Source organism: Onychomys torridus, chromosome 23 (genome assembly GCF_903995425.1).
Source record: "Onychomys torridus chromosome 23, mOncTor1.1, whole genome shotgun sequence".
NCBI lineage: Eukaryota > Metazoa > Chordata > Mammalia > Rodentia > Cricetidae > Onychomys > Onychomys torridus.
This window is the reverse complement of record NC_050465.1, coordinates 1,033,299-1,057,874: the sequence shown is the minus strand read 5'-3', so window position 1 is coordinate 1,057,874 and position 24,576 is coordinate 1,033,299. Positions and strand designations below refer to the sequence as shown.

At 44.2% G+C, this 24,576-nt stretch overlaps 2 protein-coding genes across 3 annotated transcripts in view; one reads left to right on the top strand and one right to left on the bottom strand.

Annotated features, from left to right (window-relative positions):
- Nucleotides 1–19,984, bottom strand: part of Fbxo36 (F-box protein 36) — a 71,431-nt gene extending 51,447 nt beyond the window's left edge. For both annotated transcript variants that reach the window (XM_036172818.1, XM_036172819.1), the window contains exon 1: nucleotides 19,857–19,984. In XM_036172818.1, coding sequence (XP_036028711.1) covers nucleotides 19,857–19,952 — 96 coding nt within the window. In that variant the 5' untranslated portion in view covers nucleotides 19,953–19,984. The remainder of the gene's footprint in view (nucleotides 1–19,856) is intronic.
- A 3,267-nt stretch (nucleotides 19,985–23,251) lies between these two features.
- Trip12 (thyroid hormone receptor interactor 12) overlaps nucleotides 23,252–24,576 on the top strand; it is a 114,400-nt gene continuing 113,075 nt past the window's right edge. The window contains exons 1-2 of the mRNA XM_036173649.1: nucleotides 23,252–23,523; nucleotides 23,631–24,389. Of these exons, the coding sequence (XP_036029542.1) occupies nucleotides 23,252–23,523; nucleotides 23,631–24,389 (1,031 nt within the window). The remainder of the gene's footprint in view (nucleotides 23,524–23,630; nucleotides 24,390–24,576) is intronic.

Here is a 24,576-nt window from a genome sequence, read left to right as displayed (position 1 = left end):
GGAGATAATTATCCATATGTGTGGTTTAAAAGGTGGTCACTTCCTTTTCTCCCCATTAAGTCTCTTCCCCATTCTGTGAAGATATTTATGGTCCTATCACTAGAAATCACCTCTCTAGGAGAATCTGACTGACTTTTTTTTAAGCTTTACAACAAAGTAACAGAACAAAAGAAAAACAAGAAAATGAAAGCAACCCAAGAAAATTAAAGAATTAATTAAAATAATTTAATTAATCAAAAATTAAATTAAACCTTCTGGAACTAAGGAACTGATGGTTATAGGAAGTGAGCAAAATGTTAGTGGGTAATCAAGATCTGAGGGTCACTTGTAGCAGAAATAGAGTTAAGTTGGAATAAGTGTTGGCAAACTTTGAGAAGGAATGCCATCCTGAAATGGAGGTGCTGAGGGAACAAAATGGTAGAAATATCTAATAGGCTACTGGAGATAGACATGCATACATTTAATGTGTTTAAAAATCAACAAATGGCCGGGCGGTGGTGGCACATGCTTGTAATCCCAGCACTCAGGGAGGCAGAGGCAGGCGGATCTTTGTGAGTTTGAGGCCAGCCTGGGCTACAGAGTGAGATCCAGGACAGGCTCCAAAGCTACACAGAGGGACCCTGTCTCCAAAAAACAAAAGAAAACAAAAAAAGAGCTGGGGAAACAGCTCAGTAGTGGAGTATTTGCCTAGTGTGCAGAGACTCTGGGCTCAATCCTGAGTACTGGGGGAATTAAGGTACAGAAAAGAAAACAAACAAAACTAAATTTTAACAAATAAGACTTACATTTATTAAGTCAACAACGGCTCACTGAATTCACACTGTCCTCAGCTCTGTGCTAAGAGCTATCAGAGGACCAGATGCTAACTGAACATGACCATCAGACGTACATTTTCATTCTCTATAGCTGTTTAATTATGTGTACATGTGTATCTGTGTATGTCACACGTGTACAGGTGCCTTTGGAGGCCAGAGGGGTCAGATCCCCAGGGACTGGATTTAACAGGTAGTTGTAAGCCAATGTGGGTGCTAAGATTTGACTTGAGCCCTCTGAAATAGTATGGCTCTTAATCACTGAGCCATTAATTCAGCCCCAAAGATATATATATTTTGTATGTGGACCTGAGGATAGAACCGAGGGCCTTGGGCTTGCTAGGCAAGCGCTCTACCACTGAGCTAAATCCCCAACCCCCAAAGATATTTTAATGTAAAGTTTAAAAAAGAGGGTAAAGAGAAGCAAAGAAGAACTCAGAAAAAGAGATTTTAAAAACTGACCAGGCCGGGTGGTTGTGGTGGTGGTGGTGGTGGTGGTGGTGGTGGTGGTGCATGCCTTTAATCCCAGCACTCAGGAGGCAGAGGCAGGCGGATCTTGGTGAGTTGAAGGCCAGCCTGGGCTACAGAGTGAGATCCAGGTCAGGCACCAAAACTACACAGAGAAACCCTGTCTCAAAACAAACAAAACCCTGACCAGGCATGGTGGTACATGCCTTTAATCCCAACACTCTGCAGGTAGACAAAGGCAGATATCTTTGAGTTAAGACTACAATAGTGAGTCTGTCTCAAAATCATTTTTTAAATTTTTTTTACGTTTTATAAAATATTGACTAATAATTCACAAAGTATACAATTTGCCTGTTTGCACAATTTGATAGACTTTATAGTCCAGCATCCTCATAGGCCCAACAAAATCTTTTTTTTTTTTTTTTGAGCTGAGGACCGAACCCAGGGCCTTGCGCTTGCTAGGCAAGTGCTCTACCACTGAGCTAAATCCCCAACCCCAATCATTTTTTTTAATCCAAAAAAAATTATGTGTGTGTCTATGTATGGGTATCTACATGTGACTACAGGTATTCAAGGAGGCCAGAGGCTTCCAACACTGCTGGATCTGGAGTTAAAAGCAACTGCTAGTCACCTAATGTGGGTAGTAGGAACCAAACTACAAGAGCAGCAGGTGCTCTTACACACACCCTCAACTGTCTTTCCAGCCCTCAGAGAAAAAGGTACACTAAAGAACATGGGTAGAGATTTCTCTGAGAATAACCAATTTTTGTTGTTGTTTTTGAAGACTGGATTTCTCTGTGTAACAGCTCTGGCTGTCCCGGAACTTACATTGTAGACCAGGCTGGCCTCGAACTCAGAGATCTGCTTGCCTCTGCCTCCTGAGTGCTGGGATTAAAGGTGTGTGTAACCACTGCCTGGCTATTTCTTATTATTTTTTTTTAAAAGATTTATTTATTTATTATGTATACAGAAGAGGGCGCCAGATCTCATTACAGATGGTTGTGGGCCACCATGTGGTTGCTGGGAATTGAACTCAGGACCTCTGGAAGAGCTGTCAGTGCTCTTAACCTCTTAGCCATCTCTCCAGCCCTTTTAAAATTATTTTTCATTATGAATATGTGCATGTCTGTGCACGGTATCTGTGGAGGCCAGAGTCATTTTATCCCCTGGAAGTAGAGTTATATGGGGTTGTAATTTCTCTGAAATGAGTGCCAGGAACTGAACTCATGTCCTCTGGAAAAACAGTGGGCTATTAGTCACTGAGCTCTCTTCAGTACCCCTCCCTTTCTAATGTGTCTGGGTGTTTTACTGCATATATGTGTGTGTACCATGTGTATGTCTGGTGTCCACTGAGGCCAGAGAAGGGTATTGGATCTCCTAGAACTGGAGTTACAGATGGCTGTGAGCTGCCATGTGGGTGCTGGGAATTGAACACGGGTACTCTGGAAGAGCAACCAGTACTCAGTCTCTGAGTCAGTTTTCTAGCCCTGATGTTTGGCTTAAAAAAAAGTTGGGGGGGGCGGAGTTTGTAGGCTAATCTGCCTTCAGACCTGTCATCCTTCTGGCTCAGTCTCCTGAATTCTGACAAGACGCTTTTTATTTTTACTTTTATTTATTCATTCATTTATTCATCCATCCATCCATCCATCCATCCATCCATCCATCCATCTATCTATCTATTTGTTTGGTTTTTCCAAGACAAGGTTTCTCTATAGCTTTGGAGCCTGTCCTGGACTAGCTCTGTAAACCAGGCTGGCCTCGAACTCACAGAGATCCCCCTGCCTCTGCCTCCCGAGTGCTGGGATTACAGGTGTGCGCCACCACTGCCCAGCGACCTTCTTTATTTTTAATTTCATTTTTTACATTAATTAATTTATGTGTGTACATGTGTATATTGTGCAGATGTGGAGGTCAGAGGACAGCTTACAGGAGTTGACCTCTCCTTCCACCAGGTGGGTCCTGGGACTCTAACTCAGGGTGGCAGGCACGGTGGCTAGTGCCTTTACTAGCTGAGCCGCTTTGCTGTCCTCAAGGCCTATGGGAAGACCTGGCCATGTCCACCTGGACGCTGCATTCCCAGGGCTTTACTCATCTGCCTGCACTAGGCTATACTGCAAGATTTCTGCTTCTGTGTTACTTCCTGTTCACCTTCCCATTCTCCATTTGTCTGTCTCTCCAAAACAGAACCAAAAAGGTCACGAAGCCACAGAAAAGCGATCCTGAACTGAAATACAGAAAGTATCTTAGGATTTTCAGAAGGAAATCCAAACATACTACATTTTGGACAAATAGGATTTACATTCTTAGTTACAGTGCAGTTGAGACAGCACAAAGGCCTGGCTGCATTAATTTAGGATCACTGGCCTAAAGAGACAAGCTCAATCCCACAGGATTAGAGACCATTTAACTTGGGAGGTAAGTGCTATGGCTGGCCTCAGGCACTACAGGACCCAGAGGTACCAATGATAGCATCTGATTATCAGTCCTAGTCTGTTTTTCTCCGTTGCAGGCCCAGGCCTGCCTCCTTATCTCTGATTGCTCTTACTTCCGTAAGCACCAGAGAGCCTAAGCCTTGAGGTGCACCACAGACAATGAAACTGGGGGTGCTGGGAAGACAGCAAAGTACTTGCCTAGCAAATGTGAAGTCTTTTGGGGTGTGTGTGGGGGGTTGAAGGTAGTGTTTAATCCCTATCACCACACACAAACAGCAGTTGAAGTTGAAAGGTTGACTTTATTGGTTTAGTCTGAATTAACAATGCATTTCGTGGAGGCCTTGGATCATGGGCCCATGCTTGAGATTTCTATCGAATGGTATGTAGGTAGACAGGAATAGGGAGGGGCAGTAAGTGAAATAAATGCTTCTGGACAGAACAAAAAGATGTTTAGTTGGAACAGAGACCCTGTAGACTATTAGGACATCAGTTCTCAGGGAGAGGACTAGAATGGCACCAGTGGCCTCAGAAATAAGGCGTGTGCTTGGTCCGCATGTTCTCATTGCTCATGGCAGTTACTCTCTACTCTGGCACTGCAGGTACCACATTAGCAAATACCCAACCTCTGTCCGAGGGAAGTGCAGACTAGGTGATAAGCCTCGGGTCACAGTTTTACCAACCTACAGGGTTGTTTTCTGTTGTTTCTATTTAGATACCACACTGGATAGATAGTGTTGACTCAAGGTCGGTTTATGCAGGTCCTGGTGGCACAGGGTAATCCCAGCATGTAGAAAGTGGAGGTAAGAGAGTTCAAGGTCATCCTTCCTGATGGAATTCTAGGCCAGCCTAGAGCCACAGAACTATGTCTCACACTCACTTCCAAATGGAAAAAATTCAAACAAAACCATTGGGCGTTGGAGGCAAATACCTTTAATCCCCGCACTCAGGAGGCAGAGCCAGGTGGCTCTCTGTGAGTTCAAGGCCAGCCTGGGCTACCAAGTGAGTTCCAGGAAAGGCACAAAGCTACACAGAGAAACCTTGTCTCAAAAAACCAAAAAAAAAAAAAAAAAAAAAAAAAAATCAAACAAAACCTAACACACAGTTTGCAGCTACAACTTATACCCCAAAGTAGCTTTTATGTACATATGCATGATCCCTAGGGCACACCACAGTCTCATGTTTGGGAAACTGGCTAGAACTCAGGACTCATTTGGGGGTCTTGTTAAATAGCAAAACTACCAACAACCATGAAGCCCCAAATATGGTACTGCACAGAGCATGACGGGGTGTTGATTTAGCACCTGAGAGCTGAAGCAAGCAGTACCAGGCCTTCTTGTTGGCCCTCAGTGGGAAAACACTCTGTATAGGATCCCTTCTCAAATGACTGCAAAAGCCCTGTGTTGATTTGGGTTACAAATGCATTTTATTAAGTAGATAACTTCAGAAATGTAGAAGCTCAATGAGTGCATAGCCTTTTTTTGTTTGTTTGTTTTTTTTCGAGACAGGGTCTCTCTGTGTAGTTTTGGTTCCTGTCCTGGATCTAGCTCTGTAGACCAGGCTACTGGCCTTGAACTCACAGAGATCCAGCTGGCTCTGTCTCTTGAGATGGGATTAAAGGCCTGAACCACCACTGCCCAGCAATTATTGTGTTTTTTGAGATGGGCCTGTGTCCTCAGTCTAGCCTTGAACACCTGTTCCTCCTGCCTCTGCTCCTCAGTGTTGGGACTACAGGCATGCAGCATCACACCTTCTTTTATGTAGTGTTGGGGGTTAAATCTGGGGCTTCCAGCATGCTGGGAAAGCACTCTACCAACTGAACTCTTCCTAAGCTAGTTCTAGGCTTTTATATTTCTTTCTCAGTGCCTATGGAGCAATGACTATTTTTTTTTTTCTTAACTGTCATTTTGTTTTGGTGGTGAGGACTAGACCCAGGACCTTGAGTGTTCCAGGCAAGGGCTGTATTTATCATTCTGCTGCTTTTCAACCACAGTCCACTTTGTCTTTCCAGATGTGTGTGCTGCTTGCACACACTCCACTATTTTTTTTCCCCCCGAGACAGGGTTTCTCTGTGTAGCTTTGCACTTTTCCTAGAACTCACTCTGTAGCCCAGGCTGGTCTCAAACTCAGAGATCCACCTACCTCTGCCTCCTGAGTGCTGGGATTACAGGCGTGCACCACCACTGCCCGGCCACTTTAAAAAAAAAAAAATAAATAAAATAAAAAAACAGGGTAGTACTGTCTGGCCTGGAATTCCTTCTGTAGACCTGGCTGCCTTGAAACTCACAAAGATCTGCGTGCTTCTGCCTTCGTAATACACTGCTCTGATTAAAGGCAAGTTCGACTGGCCCCAATTTATTTTCTGAGACAGGGTCTCTCATTTAACCTGTAGTTTACTGATTCAGCTAGGCTGTCCATTTTCATCCTACTTCTGGGGTTAAGGATGTGTACCTATGAGTCCTGCTTTTAAGTGAGTGCTGGGGATCCAAACTCAGGCCCTCACACTTGTACAGCAAGCACCTTACCCATTAACCATCATTCTAGCCCCTAAGAAATTGAGGCAGAAGGTAGAGACTTTGCCTATCAGTTAACAACTTGAGAATGTATGTTTAACTACAATGCTATTGGCAATACTGGTCCTGGTTGACTCTCAACCCTCCTTCCAAATCCCCCCCCCCAACACCCTCCCCTGTCTTCTGGCTTCCTCTCCTTCTCTGCTCCCACTCACCCCTACCATTGGTCACTGCTTTTTACTTAAATAGAACAATAATAAACCATTTCTTCTTTGGTTTTTTTTTTTTTTTTGGTTTTGGTTTTTCGAGACAGGGTTTCTCTGTAGCTTTGGAGCCTGTCCTGGACTAACTCCGTAGACCAGACTGGCCTCAAACTCACAGAGATCTGCCTGCCTCTGCCTCCAGAGTGCTGGGATTAAAGGCGTGGGCCACTACTGCCCAGCAATAATAAACCATTTCACCCCTAACTTCATTTATCTTTTGCTCAGAAACCCCAAAAATCAAATTTTGAGAGGGTGATGCCGGGGTTGGGGATTTAGCTATGCAAGGGCAAGGCCCTGGGTTTGGTCCTCAGCTCATGTGTGTGTGTGATGTACCACAGTCTCAGTATTCAGGAGGCAGAGGCAGGAGGATCAGAAGTCGAAGGCTAGCCTTGGCCACATAATAAGTAAGTTTAAGGCTGGTGTGGGCTATGGTAACCCCCCCCCCCAAAAAAAAAAGATTTTAGTTGGGTCTGAATATGTTTCAAACTGGAGCTAACACATCCCTAAATCCTTAAGCCATGTGGACGCTGGATTCAAACCCAGGTCCTTCAATAGAGCAGTTAGTGCTCTTAACCACTGAGTCCTATCTCCAGTATTTTTTCCCCTAAATATCAAAAGTAGTAACATAGGCTTTTTTTTTTTTTTAATGCAGTCAGCAAGAGTGTTGTTTATTCCAGCATGCTGGGGTCAGCCAGCCAGCCAACAAAATGGCTGCAACCTCCAGAAGAAGCTCACAGGCTCCTTTTATAGGCAATCATGTGGTGATACTATATTTGTAAAATGTGATTTTATTTGTATGTTAATAAAGTTGCCTTGGGGTCAGAGCAAGCCATAGCAGAAGCTGGGCGATGGTGGTGCACGCCTTTAATCCCAGCACTTGGAAGGCAGAGCTAGGTGGATCTCTGTGTGTTCAAGGATACAGCCAGTATAGAGACACACGCCTTTAATCTTAATACCAACCATAGAAGACCTGGAGGTCTGTACAGACAGGCAGTGACGAGGAGGTCATGTGGCTGGGTTTACAACCAATGAGAAGGCAGAACAGAAAGTCTATAAAAAGACACAGAAGTAGCTCTCTTGCGGAGAGGAAAGACAGCAGAAGCAGTGAAGGGTAAGGTTTTCAGCTCTTGCTCTGACCTCTTGGCTTTTAACTCTGCAATTGGCTCTGTGTTTCTTATTTAACAAGACGGTTACATCTACACAATCAGAAGGGGATTAGGTCATCTTAAACTTGTTGGCTAAGTGAGCAGCAGCCCCATTAATAATAACTTTTTTTAACCTTAAGGCTTTTTTACCGTACGCTACCCATCTGATCTTTTGCTTACAAGGATGACACTATTCTACCGAGTCAGAAGACCACAGCAGGAATATATAAAATAGCTGTAAATGGAAGTATTGTTATTATTGTTACTATTATTATTTTATTTGAAACAGGCTTTTACTATGTAGCTCTGGTTATCCTAGAACTCACTATGTAGACCCTGCTGGCCTTTAATTTATAGAGATCTGCCTGCCTCTTGAATGCTGTGATTAAAAGCATGCATCACCATTCAAGTATTTTAATGTGGAAGGTAAAATTGCTTAACCATCTACACAAATATTCCTTCTGCTTGCTTGCTTTTAGATGTCACTTCACTTCCATTCTCCAACACTGCTGGTTGGGTATGGTGGTATGAGTGTTTAATCCAGAGGCAGATGGATTTCGGAGTTGGAGGCCAGTCTGGTCTACAGAGTGAGATCCAGAACAGCCAGGGCTACACAGAGAAGCCTTGTCTCAAAAATAAAACAAGCAAACAAAAAAATTGTTTTCTGATGCTAGGCGGTGGTGGAGCACACCTTTAATTCCAGCACTCTGGAGGCAGAGGCAGGCAGATCTCTGTGAGGTCCAGGCTAGCCTGCCTGGTCTACCGAGCAAGATCCAGGAAAGGAGCAAAGCTACACAGAGAAACCCAGTCTCGAAAACTCCTCTCTCTCTCTCTCTCTCTCTCTCTCTCTCTCTCTCTCTCTCTCTCTCTCTCTCTCACACACACACACACACACACACACACACACACACACACACACACACAAATGTTTTCTGGCCTCCAAGTAGGTGTCATGGCATATGTGCACCAACCCCTATACACACACACACCCATCTACCCATACTCCCTGCATGAATGCATATACACATCATATACACGTATCCATGCACATATACATCTCGTGCGTATGCTATAAGCACTCACATACTCACAAATAATAAAAAATAAAGGGAAAAAAATTAACAACAAGGCTAGTATGGGCTATATAGTCAGATCTTGTCTCAGGGGAAATAAAACAAAACAAAACAAAAACAACTTAAGCCAAGTCCAAACATTTTGTGGTGAAATATTGAAAGCTTCCCCATAAGTCTACAATCATTTCTCTTTGAAGGGAACAAGCATGGTGAGGATGAAGCCTGAAAATGGGTGTAATCTAGACTGGGATGGTAACTTTAGCAGCTCGGAGGTGGAGGCAGGAGGATCACAAGTGCAAGACTAGCAGCAAGTGCATACACAGTGAGACTTTCTCATAAAGAGAACAGGGTGGGAGGGATGGCTCAGGGTTAAGATCACTTGCTGTGCTTGTGAAGGACCCAGGCAGGTTTGGTTCCCAGCATCCCAGGCTGGCTCACAATGGACTGTAATGTAACTCCAGTATCAAGAATCAGATGCTCAGGGCACCAGGCACACACATGGTGCACAGACATACAATGTAGACCAACACTTAGATCCATAAAATAAATATCTTACAGAACAGCCCAAACCCAAACCTTTCCCAAAGCACTCCTCCCATACCAGAGACCAAATACAATTAAAAAAGGAATGCCATTATTCATAGATGAGATGGACTAGTCATAGAAAATCTAAAGTCATCTACAGGTAATGAATTTGAGTTAGTAGCTGACTTAGCAAGATCACTAGCCAGAAGAAAATTTACTAGAAACACAAGTCAACTTTGGGGAGCTGGGTTTGGCTCAGTGGAGAGTGTCTGCTTAACATCCTGTCACCCACCTACTGCTAAGTAGAAACAGGACACACAATTTGGAGAAGCAATTATCAGTTATAAAAATGATGACTGGAAAAAAAGAAATACCTAGAAGTCTAAGAAAATAAATGTATGATTTCTACACTATCATGTAGTAAGATTATTTACCTAGATAGTTTGCAAAGGAAATTTAGACACAATACTAACAAGGTATCAGTTCATGAAAATTTATTCATACACTAAATACAACACCAATGAAAATATCACTTGTTATTTTTGTGGAGGCATAAGATGATTGTGAAAATAAATGAGGAAAAGAAATTCACTGACAGGCGACTGAACTCCAGTTGTTTTCATGGAAAAGGTGATGTTGGCTCCTTTGGTATTTCCTGCTATATTCCAAATAGCATTTCAGAGTCTCTACTCCTGAAGAGCCTCAGAGAAGGGGATTCCAGGGTCACATGACTGGGGAAAAAAAAGCTTCAGTTGCAGTCTCCTCTTGGAGATTCATGACACACAACAGGGTTTTGTTCTGTTTTTATTAGCATGTAGTCACTATGCAAAGCAATAGGTTTCATTGTGACCTCTTCATGCACGAATGTAACAACTTGCATCATATTCACCTGGTCTGCATTATCCTCTTTCATATGCCAAATCATTCTTATTTTCACAGTAGGATTTTTTAAAAAAATATTTATTTATTTGTTATGTATACAGTGTTCTGTCTGCATGTGTGCCTGCACTCCAGAAGAGGTTACCAGATCTCAGTACAGATGGTTGTGAGCCACCATGTGGTTGCTGGGAATTGAACTCAGGACCTCTGGAATAACAGGCAGTGTGCTTAACCTCTGAGCTATCTCTCCAGCTCTCACAGTCTGAAAAGTCCCAGAATGAAGCAAATATTAATTGTTTTCATGCAGGATTCCCCAATCTTGATCACGAAACCTGCCATTGAGAAACACTTGACCCTGAGTGCCTTTCTTAAGTTATTTGGCTCTAGTTCTGTACAGCAGCCATGGTAGAACTGTTCATTTCATAGATGAATAAAATGGAACATTAGGTAGGTGAAGGAGCTACCAATGCAGAGTCTTTGCCAATTCAATTATTCTAAGGGGAAAAAAATCTAGTGCTTTCTCCAGGATTGAACGCCACTGTCATAGGAAAGAACGTTTTAGCAATGCACTCCACCTTAGTGATCTTTTATACCTAGCAACCTTAGTATGTTGAGGAGGCAACTGGGGCCCAGATAAATTAAGAGCCTTGCCCCAGGTCAAGAGCTGCATGGTAGCAGGAGGATTCAAAGGATCCATGACTCAATGACTCCCAATTAAGTGCTCTACTGCCCCACATAATTATGCAGCCGATCTATGGCAATGTGGGGCGAGACCAGATTGAGTAGGTGTTCACAGGTGCAGAGTGAACGCTCACCTGCAGAAGATGCGGGCTGAGGGGAGGTCTGTGAGGTGTCATGGAATTCCGAAGTGAGGCCTGAGGAGCTTCTTGGTGATGGGGATACTACACTGCTAAGCACTGAACACTTGCTTTCAGGCGCTTAACCCCTTTAGTTGGACCATGCCATCCCTCTTCCTCCCCAAAGTGCTCTATGCCACTTAAGAGGAATTTAAAATTTCTGATTAAAAGCCATTTCACAACTCTAATTAGGAACATCCTGGAGTGTCACAGGGTTGGGAACCATTTTTCTAAAGTGTGTCAGACATGAGGAATAGAAGAATAATGCAGTTTATTATTATAAACACCTGACCCAACCTGCGGGGTAGGGAAGGGTGCGTTCATTGCAGCTGTGGTGTCAGGAAGAGCAGGAAGATGTGAATGACTTCAGTGGGTAAAATGAGAACAGCCTAGAAGAGCTGGAGCAGAGCTGTGCTCGGTGTTTTCAGTTACAGGGGAGAAGGTGAAAAGGGCAGAGCGGGGCAGACAAAAAGCTGGAGGGAGGCTGGGCCAGCCGCAGCAAGGGGTGGAGGACAAGAGAACACAGTTGAGCCTGACTGCTGACAGCAGTTTGCAGATGGAAAATATCTGGGCTGATAGTCAGTGGGTAAAACGGACAAACTCAGACTTCCCATAGGGACATGGGAAAAAGTAGGCAGAAGCAAAGAGCAGATGTACCTCTGTGCCCTCCTCCAACTGTATATGTGGCTTCCGGGAACTGGGTGTGTGAGGATCGGGTCCAGAAAAGCAGGATTCTCAGATTTCTAGGTCCTCTAAAAAAATACCCAGTATCAAGTCAACTGCGTCCATCTACCTCCAAAAATATGCAATCTATTGCTCACTGAATGACTTCAGTTTACCAGAGAAATCCCTTATTTGAGGCCAAATCAAGCCAGTCAGTGCAATACTTCGTTGTGTCTTTTTTCTCAGTTATTGAAGCACACCACAATTAAGCCACATCCCTAGCTCCTGCCTTATTTTCCACTTACATTCAACAAAGCAAAAAGACTAACTCTAGTTTCTTTCTATTCTTTTTAGGTATGGACATCAAAACCGTGTCTCATGTAGCTTAGGCTGGCCTAAAACTATGCTTCCAAGAGGGCCCTGAACTTCTGATCCTCCAGCCCCTATCTTCTCAGGTGTGTACCACTAAGCCAAGCCCAGTTTTTGGGCTCTGGGCAAGCTAGGGAAGCACACTATCAAGTTAACTATATTCCTACATCTTCAGGTTTTGGTAGTTCTGGGTGGGATTTTGTAATAGATAAACAAGATTACATTATTGCCTGATTCCTCCTTTTATCTGTGGGAGTGGCCATTACATGTTGGTACTCCTGAGAAGATCATTTATATTATTAGCTTCGAGAAGTGGAATCTACTACCTCCGATTTCCTTAGTACATGGCTATTGTTTCTAAAACTTTCGACATTAAACCTAAGTCACTGGCTTTGGCCACCTTAAGCAATACTTCCATTTGAGGATAAAGAAGATAGAAATTTTTTATCCTTTTAAACAAACATTTATAATCATTCTTTTTATACAGCTATAGATATGTAAAGACAACAAAGAAGATAGAAACTAAAAAAAAATGATTATTTTAATTTTTTTTTTTTTTTTTTTTTTTTTTTTTCTCGAGACAGGGGTTTCTCTGTGTGGCTTTGCGCCTTTCCTGGAACTCGCTTTGGAGACCAGGCTGGCCTCGAACTCACAGAGATCCGCCTGCCTGGCTCTGCCTCCCGAGTGCTGGGATTAAAGGCATGCGCCACCACCGCCAGGCTATTTTAATTTTTTTATGTGCATTGGTGTTTTGCCTGCATGCATGTCTGTATGAGGGTTTTGGATCACCTGGAGGTGGAGTTATAGGCAATTGTGAGCTGTCATGTGGGTGCTGGAACTTGAACCCAGATTCTCTGGAAGAACAGTCAGTGCTCTGTAGCATGAATCCTAATTGGTCTTAATAAAAACCCAGAGCTAGATATTGGAGTAAATGTTGAAGGATCAGAGGGAACAAGCCACAGCCACCTCTCGCCTCCCAATTCCTCAGCCTGAAGGACTGAGCTTCTGTCTCCTCCCGCCTTATATTCCTTTCTTTGTCCAGCCATATCACTTCCTGTCTCAGCCTCCCTAGTGCTGGGCTTAAAGGCATGTGTGCCTCCCAAGTACTGGGAGCAAAGGCATGAAATTCCCAAGTGCTGGGATTAAAGGTGTGTGCCACCACTGCCTGGCCCTAAGGCTAGCTAGTGGCTGGCTTTGCCCTCTGATATTCAGGCAAGCTTTATTTGTTAGCGCATACATAAAATATTGCCACATTGCTCTGAGCCATTTCTCCAGCCCCCAGAAGATAGAATTTTAACTTATTATTATTATTATTATTATTAATTTTTTTGAGACAGGGTTTCTCTGTGTAGCTTTGCGCCTTTTTCCTGGAACTCACTTGGTAGCCCAGGCTGGCGTCCCGAGTGCTGGGATTAAAGGCGTGTGCCACCACTGCCCGGCTTAATTTAATTTTTTAAAAACGGGCTTAAGAGTTAAGAATGCTTGCTGTTGCTATGCTTCTAGGGGACCAGAGTTTGGTTCCCAGCACCCATGTCAGGTGGCTCATAAGCACCTGTAACTCCAGGTACAATACCAAAACACAACTGCACTTAAAGTCCCCCCGCCACTAAAGTCCCCCTCCCCCTTAGATTTATTTTATGTGTATGAATGTTTTGGCTGAAGGTATATATGTGCACCATGGGCATGCCTATTTGAGGAAGTCACAAGAGGGCATCAAATGCCATGAAATTGGAGTCACAGATGGTTGTCAGCCACTATGTGGGTGAGGAATAGTCTTCTAGAGGAGCAGAACCATCTTTTTGTTGTTGTTGTTTGAGGCAGAGTTTCTCTGTGTAACAGCCCTGGCTGTTCTGGAACTCACTTTGTAGACCAGGCTGGCCTTGAACTCACAGAGAGATCTGCCTGCCTCTGCCTCCTGAGTGCTGGGATTAAAGGCGTGTGCCATCACTGTCACTTATGAAAAAACATTTTGTAAAACAAAAACAAAACAACAAAGACAGATTTTTTTTTTTTTTTTTTTTTTTTTTGGTACAGGGTTTATCTGTATATTTTTGGTGCCTGTCCTAGATCTAGATCTCACTTTGTAGACCAGGCTGGCCTCAAACTCAGAGATCTACCTGGCTCTGCCTCCTGAGTGCTGGGATTAAAGGTGTGTGCCACCACTGTTTGGCTAAGAGAGAATTTTTGTATGCATAGGAGTATTGGTGAGGCTCAAACCCAAGCCCCTATGTATAACAGGCAAACACTACCAATGGGCTTCCAGTCTCAGAATACAAAATATTTGTAACATTAGTAGCCTCAACCATAAAGCAATTTTCTGGGCTTTCTTTGGGTTCATGGATTTTGAAGTATCTATACTGCTAACTTGGCAATAGGTTATGAATGAGTATATATACTCAACACTGGAAGGAAGGGCTCACACTGGTAACTCCATCACTCAGAAGTCTGGAGCAGGGGGATCTTGAGTTCAAGGCCAGCCTGGGCTAAGTAGCGAGACCTATGTTTTGTTTTTCTTTTAGAAAAAAAATCTAAGTTTAAATAACACTAACTTTAATATTCCTAGTTTCATGACAGAAAGTGGCTGTCACTGGTAATTCTCTGGCTTCTAGAATAGTATCTGGTATATAAAAGAAAGGTGTTGGATGAATGGGACATTCTTTGAAGCCAGGAATCTCATTTTTTTCCTTATAGTAATATATATATATAAAGTTGTTGATTAAGGAAAATATCTGTTTTCAGAAAAACAATTGAGATTTTCTTAGATTCACATATAAAAATACCTCCAGCTTAAGTAATAGTTAAATGTTTTTCTAGTCTGATATACCATAAATCTACTAGTTCTCATAACATTAAGATTCAGTATACACACTATTAAAACTAGAGTGAGAATAATGGATGAATCTTTGATTTAGAAATAGTACATTGGCCACATATGCCTTTAATCCTAGTACTCAGAGGTAGAGGAAGGTGGATTTCTGTGAATTCAAGGTTAGTTGGTCTAGACAAGCATGGACTATACAGAGAGACCCTTTCTACCTCCCTACCCCACTTCCTCAAAAGAAAAATGTGTTCCTTTTTCTAAGCCTTAAGATTATCATAGTAAAGGCAAGATTTGAGATTAGAACTACACTGGTTTCAAGCTATGCTGAGAAAGTTTATATTTACTATAAAACTTAAAATTGCATTTATTTGTGTGTATTTATGTGTGTGTACTACAGTGCATATGTAAAAGTCAGAAAATAACTGGGGAGTTGGCTCTCTCCTTCCATCATGTGGTTCCTGGGGATTGAATTCAGTTTATCAGGCTTAACAGCAAGTGCCTTGCACCATCTTGCTGGCCCTGTTTCTGTTTAGAGATGGTCTTGCTATGTAGGCCAAGTTGGCCTCATAACTTACTATGTAGCCCTCAAAGGCCTTATAGTTGAAATCTTCCTAACTCAGCCTCCTGAGGGCTAGGATCAGAGATTTGCTTTAAAGCATTAAATTATTCATTGAGAATGCCTCTGTAGGAATAGAAGCATATTCTAGGTATGGTTAGTGAATGCCTGCAATTCCAGCACTAAGGCAAGGCTGAAGCTAGCTTGGACTAAATAGAGACATTGAGGATAGAATATGGCAATGGTTAGGTGTAGTGGTGGTGGTACAAGCTTTTAATCCCAGCTCTCAGAGGGAGAGGCAGGGGGACATCTGTGAATTTAAGGATACTTGGATTATTACAGTTTCTCTTTGATGTGTGTGTAATTGTGTTTGCTTATGAGGTAGAGGGAGCACAGAGACACATGGAAAAATACATGTGAAGGTCAGAGGGCAACTTTTGGGAGTCCATTCTCTCCATCATGTGGGTTTCAGGGATCAGAATCAAGTCATCAGGTTTGGTGGCAAGTGCCCCTAACTCCTGACACATCTTGCTAGCACATGAAGTTTTTAATTTGCTTAAAAAAAATTTTTTTTTAATTTTTATTTTTGAGACAGGGTCTCTCTGTGTAGCCCTGGCTGTCCTGGAACTTGCTATGTAGACCAGGCTGGCCTTGAATAGTCTTGCTTTTGTGTACTGGAATTACACAAAGTATGCCACTATACCTGGCAAGAAAAAAAAGTTGTTTTTTGTTTTTGTTTTTGTTTTGTTTTTTCCTAGACAGGGTTTCTTTGTATGGCCCTGGCTGTCTTGAAACTCACTCTATAGACCAGGTTGGCCTCGAACTCAAAGATCTGTTTGCCTCTGCCTCCTTAGTGCTGGAATTAAAGTATCTACCCCCACCACCTCTCCAAATTAAAAAAAAAAAAAAAAAAAAGGGTTAAACTGGGCATCAACAGAGAAGAGAAACATGGCTTTCTCCAGAGAGAGTGGTCTATAGAATTGTTTTTAAATACTTATGCCAGGCTACCTCTTACTAAGTACTCCGTTTCCTGTATGTAGACTTAGAAAAATTATCCTGTCCTTAGACATAATATATTTCAAGACTATAATTATTTTTGACTTTTGTTTATTAAAGATTTAAAAAACTTATTTTTATTAAAAAACATTTATTTTTATTTTATGTGCATTGGTAACTGGAGTTACGTTTGTGATCTGCCATGTGAGTGCTGGGAATTGAACCCAGGTCCTGTGGAAGACCAGTCAGTGATCTTAACTGCTGAACCATCTCTCCAGACCCCTTTGACTTATTTTTTTACAACAAATTTAATTTTGAAAAGAGGTCAACTTAATCAGATTTGAAATGAACTCTTATTTTGTAGAACTGTAGTGTATTTGATAAAGAAAATGGACTGGACCCGGTGGTGGTGGTGGTGGCACACGCCTGTAATCCCAGCACCCAGGAGGCAGAGGCAGGTGGATCTCTGTGAGTTCTAGGCCAGCCTGGTCTACAAAGCGAGTTCCAGGACAGCCTCCAAAGCTACAGAGAAACCCTGTCTCGATAAACCAAAAAAAAAAAAAAAAATGGACTGGTCTTGAGAAGGATTTTACAAGTGAGTGAGTGATAAAAAGAATATGGTCCCAAATAATAGTCCTTTTAAAACATCTTTCCTATTAATTTTTGAGACAAGGCCTCACTATGTATCCCTGGCTGGCCTGTAACTCCCTATGTAGACTAGACTAGTCTTGAACTTGGAGATTCTCTTGCCTCTGCCTCTCCAGTGCTGCAATAAACGTCTTTCCCACCATTGCTAGTTTAAAGAACAGTTGTTGATCTGTTAATGAAAAAGGGATTTTTTTCTTTTCTTTCTCTCTCTCTCTCTCTTTCTTTCTTCAGGCACAGGTAAGGTGACCTGCTGACATCACACGCAACCTAAGTCAGAAGCTCATTTTTTAATAAAAGGGGGGTACCTATAGGGCCCTGGCCCCCATTTTGGGTAACTGTTGTCTTGCTTGCAGGCCTTGACCTTGATATCCTCCCTATGCTAATTCCCTGGGAGATTCCACCCTCCTGAATGCTTAAGGGAAGTTCCTTGTCTGTGTATCCTGCATATTGGGTGTTAACAGCTTAGATGTAAGATTATAAAACATCTGAAGCAAACTTCTGCCCTCCTGGGTTCTCCCACTGTGCTGTAAGCCTGTATTTAAGACCTCCTCCCCACTTCAATAAACAGCATTCGACATTCAAAAAAAAAAGTAACTCATTACCCATATTCCCATAACTAACCCCAATGAAACTCATTGGTTTACCACCACCACCAACAACAACAACAAAAGAATGCCAGGCATTGTGGTTCATGCCTGTAATAATCCTAGAGGCAGGATGATCAGGATCCTGTTCAAGACAGCCTGGGCTACAAGATGCCTTGTCTTAAAGTGAAAACACAAGTTAAGAATATTGTGGGAAGTTTTCTTTTCTTTTCTTTTTTTTTTTAATTTTTAAAAAAGATTTATTTATTTATTATGTATACAGAAGAGGGCGCCAGATCTCATTACAGATGGTTGTGAGCCACCACGTGGTTGCTGGGAATTGAACAGGACCTCTGGAAGAGCAGTTGGCGCTCTTAACTACTGAGCCATCTCTCCAGCAACCCCCTCTCCCCTGAGCTGAGGACCGAACCCAGGGCTTTGCGCTTGCTCGGCAAGTGCTCTACCACTGAGCTAAATCCCCAACCCCTGGGAAGTTTTCATATAGCAGATTACTTAGAGGATGGCATGTAGACAGATATTCTCAATTCACTAATGGTTAAAACACTGGGGGTGGAAGGGGGAAGGGAGAGAAGCCTCCTTGTGACACCAGACCTTCAAGGAGAAAGTGTTCAAAAGAATAATTTTAAAGATACAGTAAAGACTGTAAATTAAAATTCAAAATAACATTGGAATTTACTTGCAATAGATGGGAAAACAGAATTCCAAAAGACTACTATGTCTTAGGTCAGTCATACAAAGAGTGAAGAATTATTAGGATCGACGATCTTAAATCTAATATAGGTGGGAGGATTTGGCTCAGTAATAAAATTGTCTAGCAAGCAGAAGGCCCTGGGTTCCACCCCTCACAGAGCCAAAGAGAAGAGGAAAAAAAAAATTGACCCAAAACAAAAAACCAAACAAACCAAACCACCCAAAAAACTCATCTCTCAAGGTGGCTGTAATGCCTAACTCAGGAAGCAGAGGCAGATGTATTTCTCTAAGCTCAGGGCCAGCTTGGTCTACATATTGAGTTCCAGGCCATCCAGGGCTACACAGTGAGACCCTATCTCAAACCAAAAACAAAGAAATCAAACCACAACCCACTTCACATACAAAGCCAAACAAAACTTTCAAAAATCTTAATTGTCAAATTCTTAAGGAGTTAAAAAAAAAAAAGCTGACAGGCTATTACATTGCAGTATTATTAGGTCTTACATAAAAAGCAAATGCACACATCATTACTGTTTTACAGGTAAAAGAAACATTACTTCATTACTCTTTTGTTTGAAAGCTCCTGGAAAAAAACAGATGGGATAATCAACACCCAGACCCAAACAAACATAAAGTTTTAAACTTAATTTTGTAGGGATATGGCCTATTAAAACTTGGAGTGCATGAATAACTTGACTGGGATAAGCTCGGTCAGGAATCTGCAGTGTTCTCAGTGTGGGCCCAGCTCAACCAGAGCATTTCATTACATTATCCAAAGTCCACCCTTGACAAGCAGAACACATAAAAAAAAAAAAAAAAAAAAAAAAAAAAAAAAGAAAGAAAAGAAAAGAAAAGGCCCCCGGGGTTACTTTACTCCAGCGATAACATAATCCTCCTTATTGTTGTGGAGCAGATGTCATTATGGGTGGGGCTGATGAGCAGAGCAGCTGAAACATTTTTGTTGCACCCCCTCCACTTTCAAAAGAATAGAAGGGGTTCCAGCAAGGTAAGGAAAGACCTTTCAGTCAGCCATTCCTGTTAGGAAGAGGAATTTTGATGTGGTAATAGTAAAGGCTACATTGAGGTTCTTTAAAAAAAAAAAAAAAAAAAATCCCCCAGGACTAAGTCCTACCCTGGAAGAGACCGTCCCTTTCTCCCCCTGCCGGCTCCTCCTTGGGACACTTGGCTGAGTCTTTCTTTCCTTCCTTCCCACGCTGAGGTGAGGCGGCACGCAAGCAGGGACGCCTGTTTTCCTCCGGCGCGCGGAGGAAACGCAGCGGGTAGGAAGCCGGGAGGTAGGAAGGGAAGCGGACGGCGTGTGAGGGGAGGAAAGGAGGGCTCGCCAGGGTCGAGCCGGCCTCGGGGAGAGAACCGACTCTCGGGCCGCCGAGCAGAGGTGACGAGGGGAGATCTCCGGCTGTGAGCTGAGACGCGGCGCTTCCGGCAGGCCACGGTGGCTGTTTGCCTAGAGCGGCCCGCATCACCGGTCCCGGCCGGGCGGGGAAGGGGGTCAGGAGAGACAGGAACCCGCGGCTCGCACTTGCCTGAGACCGGGTGATCAACAACTGGTAATAGTCTTTGCTCGGCGCCGGGCCTTGTCCTACAATTTCAAACAGTGTCTCCGGCAGCCACGACGCCATCTTGGGACGCCACCGCCGTCGCTAGGACAACCAGGAAGGGGCGGGGCTTGACAGGGGTCAGGAGATTAACCCTGAATTTGGTCTCAAGTTCCACTACCAGTTAAGTAGTAATTTCTAGTTATAAAGTACTCTCTGCTGCGTATCAACTCTACCTTACAGACAAGGACCACTAACATCTACCATAATTTCCTAATACAAACATCCTCCTTGAATGGCTGGGATATCTTTTTTCCACTATCATTTTATGTGCTGAGTTTCCAAAACCACCCAGTGAAAGTATTACCTATTCACATTTTAGGGATAAAATAGAGACCAAGTAGATTAAGAGACTAGTTTAAGGTCACACCAATACTAACTGAAATGATGTTAACTTTCAAACCAGTGCTGTGTCTTCTCTAGTGCTGTCTCTTTTAATAGAATCAGGGTTAGAGAGAGGCCTCAGCACTTCAAAGCACTGCTGCTCTTCCAGAGGATGGGGATTCCCAGAACCTACTGTCTGTAATTCCAGTTCCAAGGGATCTGATGCCCTCTTCTTCTAGCCCCAGTGGGGGCCAAGCACACAAATGACACACAGACATACATGAAAGCAAAACATCCATACATATAAAAAAAAAAAAATAAGATTTTTCAAAAATAATAAAATAAAACCATAAAATCTTAACTAGATAACATAATACAATCAGAATAAAAGAAAACAGAACTCAAAAAATGTACTCCCCTTTCCAGACCTTTAACTCCAGAGGCAAGCAGATCTGTGTTTGTGTTCCAGGACAGGCAGGACTACATAAAAACCCTGTCTTAAAAACTAAAATCATGACAGGCAGTGCTGGCACACTCCTTTAATCCCAGCACTTGGGAGGCAGAGCCAGGTGGATCTTCATGAGTTCAAGGTCAGCCTGGTCTACAGAGTGAGTTCCCCGGACAGCAGGACTGTTTCTCACAGAGAAACCCTGTGTCGAGAGGAAAATAAATTCACACAACTTTAATCCCAGCAATCGGGAGGCAGAGGCAGGCAGATCTCTGAATTTTGAACTCAGCCTGGTCTACAGAGAGTTCCAGGACAGCCAGAGCTACAGAGAAACCCTGTCTTTAAAACCCAAAATAAGTAACTCAATAGCTTCAGCTGGTGTCCTTCACATGGTGTGCTTGAAGGTAAAGCTTATGGTGTAAGTGAAAAAGGGACATTTATGCTGAAAAGAGAAAAAAATTAAAAAGCATCCTCAAAAGTAGACGGTGATGTTTTAAGAAAGATGTTAAAAGAGATAGTAACTGTGGTGGTATCCAAACATTGCAGGAGAAAACAAAGTCATAAAGGACTACAAAAAGGATGACTTGAAAATGGAGACTGGGATTAGGAGAAACAAAAAGACTCTTCTAGAACTAGACAGTGGCAGTGTAGATGAACCAGAGGCAGAGAAAAAGACTGAAGTCAAAGTGAGAGAAAAGACTGAGGGGAAAAGGTAACAAAGCCAACAAAGCAGACCCTTCAAAACTGCCAAGTGCTTCGTGGAATAGAAGTTTGGTTGGAACCTCTGCACTGATTTAAGCTCTAACTAAATCAAAGTCATTTGTTTTCATACTTTAATTCGGATTTATTTCAGTAATTCAAAACTAAAATAACTCATGTGTTTTTGGGAGCTTGAATAAAATACCTTCGAAATAATGTTTTAATAAGTAAAAAAAATTCACTCCCCTCAATCAGAAAGTACTAATTTTTACTTTGGTCTACTCTAATTAGACTCCCATCCATTTTTAATATTTGCTCATTTTTGTTTGTTTGTTTCAAGGCAGAGTTTCTCTGTTAATGTTACAGCTCTAGCTGTCACTCTGTAGCCCAGGCTGCCCTCGAACTCAGAGATTCGCCTGCCTCTGCCTCCCGAGTGCAGGGATTAGAGGCAAGGCATGCACCTAGACCTCCAGGCAATACTTTCTAATTTTGCAATAGCACTTTCTGGAACTGCCAAGAGTTCTCAAACTTCTATAAAGTATATGAAAAGCTAAAACAAAATGCCTGATCAGAGAAAAACTGAATGTCAGCTGAGCAGACTTAAACACTACTCAAAACCCTGAAACACGGTGAAGCAGATGGAAACAATAATTAAGAGTTCTGCAATTCTTATATTGGTACAGTCGTAGAAAAGCAGTCATACACAAAGCCCGGCAGCAACCAGGATACAAAGTAGAAAACCATATTTAATACTGAAGTAGCTGCATAAGCTTAAGAAAATAGGTCTCTGTAATGTCCTCCACAACTTCTTATCCATAAATTTGTAGTAACTCCAAATGCGACACAAACAAGGCCTCATATACAGGCCTCTTGCCTGTTTTCTAACACAACTGAGACCTTTGTTCCTAGCATCATTTTCTTTAACCGTACTCAATAATAGCTCTTTCAACTTTTCTACCACATTTTTTTGTTGTTTTTAGAGATGAGATTCTAAGCCTCAACTTGCCGAGTCTTTAAAAAAAAAAAAAAAAAAAACTTTTAATGACAAAAGTATCTAAGAGTCAAGAGCAAGAGAAAGTTAAAAGACACCACTACAGGACCTACAAACCGAAGATTGCCTGGAGATCGGGTGATTTGGCAGCGCAGGCCAGATCGCGAGCTCAGACTAGGGAGACAGGAGAGCGGTTAGACCACTCGGAACAGAGTTACTGCGCCATCAACCGCCCCCCCCCCCCCACCCCACCCCACCCCACCCCCCCCCCACGTTTACCTAGTAACATTCCCGCCCCGAATTAACGGAGCGAAGACGCTAAAACCCAGCACCCCGCCAACAAGCTACAGCTAAAACCTCTCCCCACAAAATAAAACGCAGTAACAGAAACAAATCAGCTGGACGGGTGGGAAGGCGCCCTTGCCCCTCTCCTCTCACCTCGGAGGTAATCAATCCCCTCCCATCCACCTAGAGTAGTTACAAGGTGTAATTTCGCTGCCCCCCCCCCCACCTGCATTTCGTTTCTTTTTTTTTTTTTTTTAATTCTAGCAATGTTTCTCCGTTCTAACTAACTGAGGCTTTCTGTTATTCCGAGGAAGAGAAGGATACAAGGCTGGGTCTTAAAACCTTCATTTTCTGGAAAACCCTGTAACTCGTTTCCCTACAAGAAACCGACCCGCGAATCACAAGGAAGAGTGGGACTGACGGACAAACGGTGTAATGGGTTTTATGTAATCCACATATATTAATCGCCTGACTCGCTTTGAATGCTAATACGATTGGGAGGACGATTGGCCCACCTCCCTCCCCCAAGCCCCAGTTAACCTCTACGACCTCCTCCCCGGCTGGTCTTCCGGGAGGATGCGGCTTCCCTCCGCCAAGTTTCTCGGCCTCTACCGCGGCCCCGGCCAGCCCGGCAGGCACGTCGTCGTCCTGCTCCAGCCTCGACTTCCCCTGCTGGGAAAAGCCTCCCCGCGCCAGCTCTGCCCGCCCCCAGCCGCCCCCCCTCGGCAGGAAGACCCGTACCGCGGTCCCAAGTCGCTCCCGCCTCTCCCTCCTCAGACCCCGGCCTCCCAACACTTGTCACTCGAGCTGCTCCCTAGTTTCCATTTCCGGGCCATCCACAGCCCAAGGCCTCCCTTTCCCTGTTTCCGGGCCCCCCGTCCCATTTCCGGGGAACCCTTGCCGTCTTCACGCCCCCCCATCTGCACTTCCGGCCCCCCACTTTCTCCCTTCCTAGACGCCCTCCAAGGTTCCAAAGACCACTTCCGGTCCCCTCCCGGCCCCCGCTGGGCTCCCCCAGTCCCGCACGCCCTACCCAGGTTCCGCCTAGGGCCTTCCTCATCGCAGGAGGCCTGAGCGAAGACCCGGCGCACCCCCCCCTCCCAACAAGCCGGGCGGCCCCGGCTCCCCAGGCCGCGGGCTCGCTCCGGAGCCTCACCCGTCAGCCTCGGTCTGGTCCTTCCGCGGCCCCGCCGCCGCCGGCAAATCGAGCCGAGAGCCGCGTCGCCAACGGTGACCCGAGCGGGCGGCTTGGGACTTTCGGCTCAGGCTGCCTAGCCCTCCTCGGCCCCTTCCCCCAAGGCCGCTCAGAACGGCGTCCCAATTACCTAGTTAGGCCCCAAAGTCTCCGGTCCGGACTCGGTAGCGCGACGGCAACTTCCACTGGCTCCCCCCACCCCCCCAGCGGCGTCGGCGGCGGCGGCTGGTCGTCCCTTCAATTATCAGCTGAGCCGCAGCACCGCGCGGCCGTGCGCCTCCGCCCGCGCCGCCTCCCTCCCCGCCTGCTCCACTCCAGCCGGGGACTACTTTGCCCTAAGGCTCCGGACTGCGGGATCTTCCGCAGGACCAGTCCCGCTACCTACGTCCAGCCCAACACATCGCCCCTCCCTCCCCAGCGCTCTAACCCCGGTCGGCGAGCAGCCTCCAGTCTCCTTCCGATCCCTTCAAGGGACCAGGAAGGGGACTGTGGCGCTCTACTCGGTATCCCTCCGCTGGGGTCACCCCCGCCCCTCCGCGCTAGCAGGAACTAAATTCCACTTCGGGTCACCCAGGACCTGAGGGTAGAAATTCCACAAAGCCGCCCTCCTTGTGGCCCCTGGTAAAGAAAATCACCACCCCAAGTTAAAACCCCCACTCTGCCAACTCAAAAGCGGGCTTCGCTTTAAACTGGGGCTGCGGCCCCC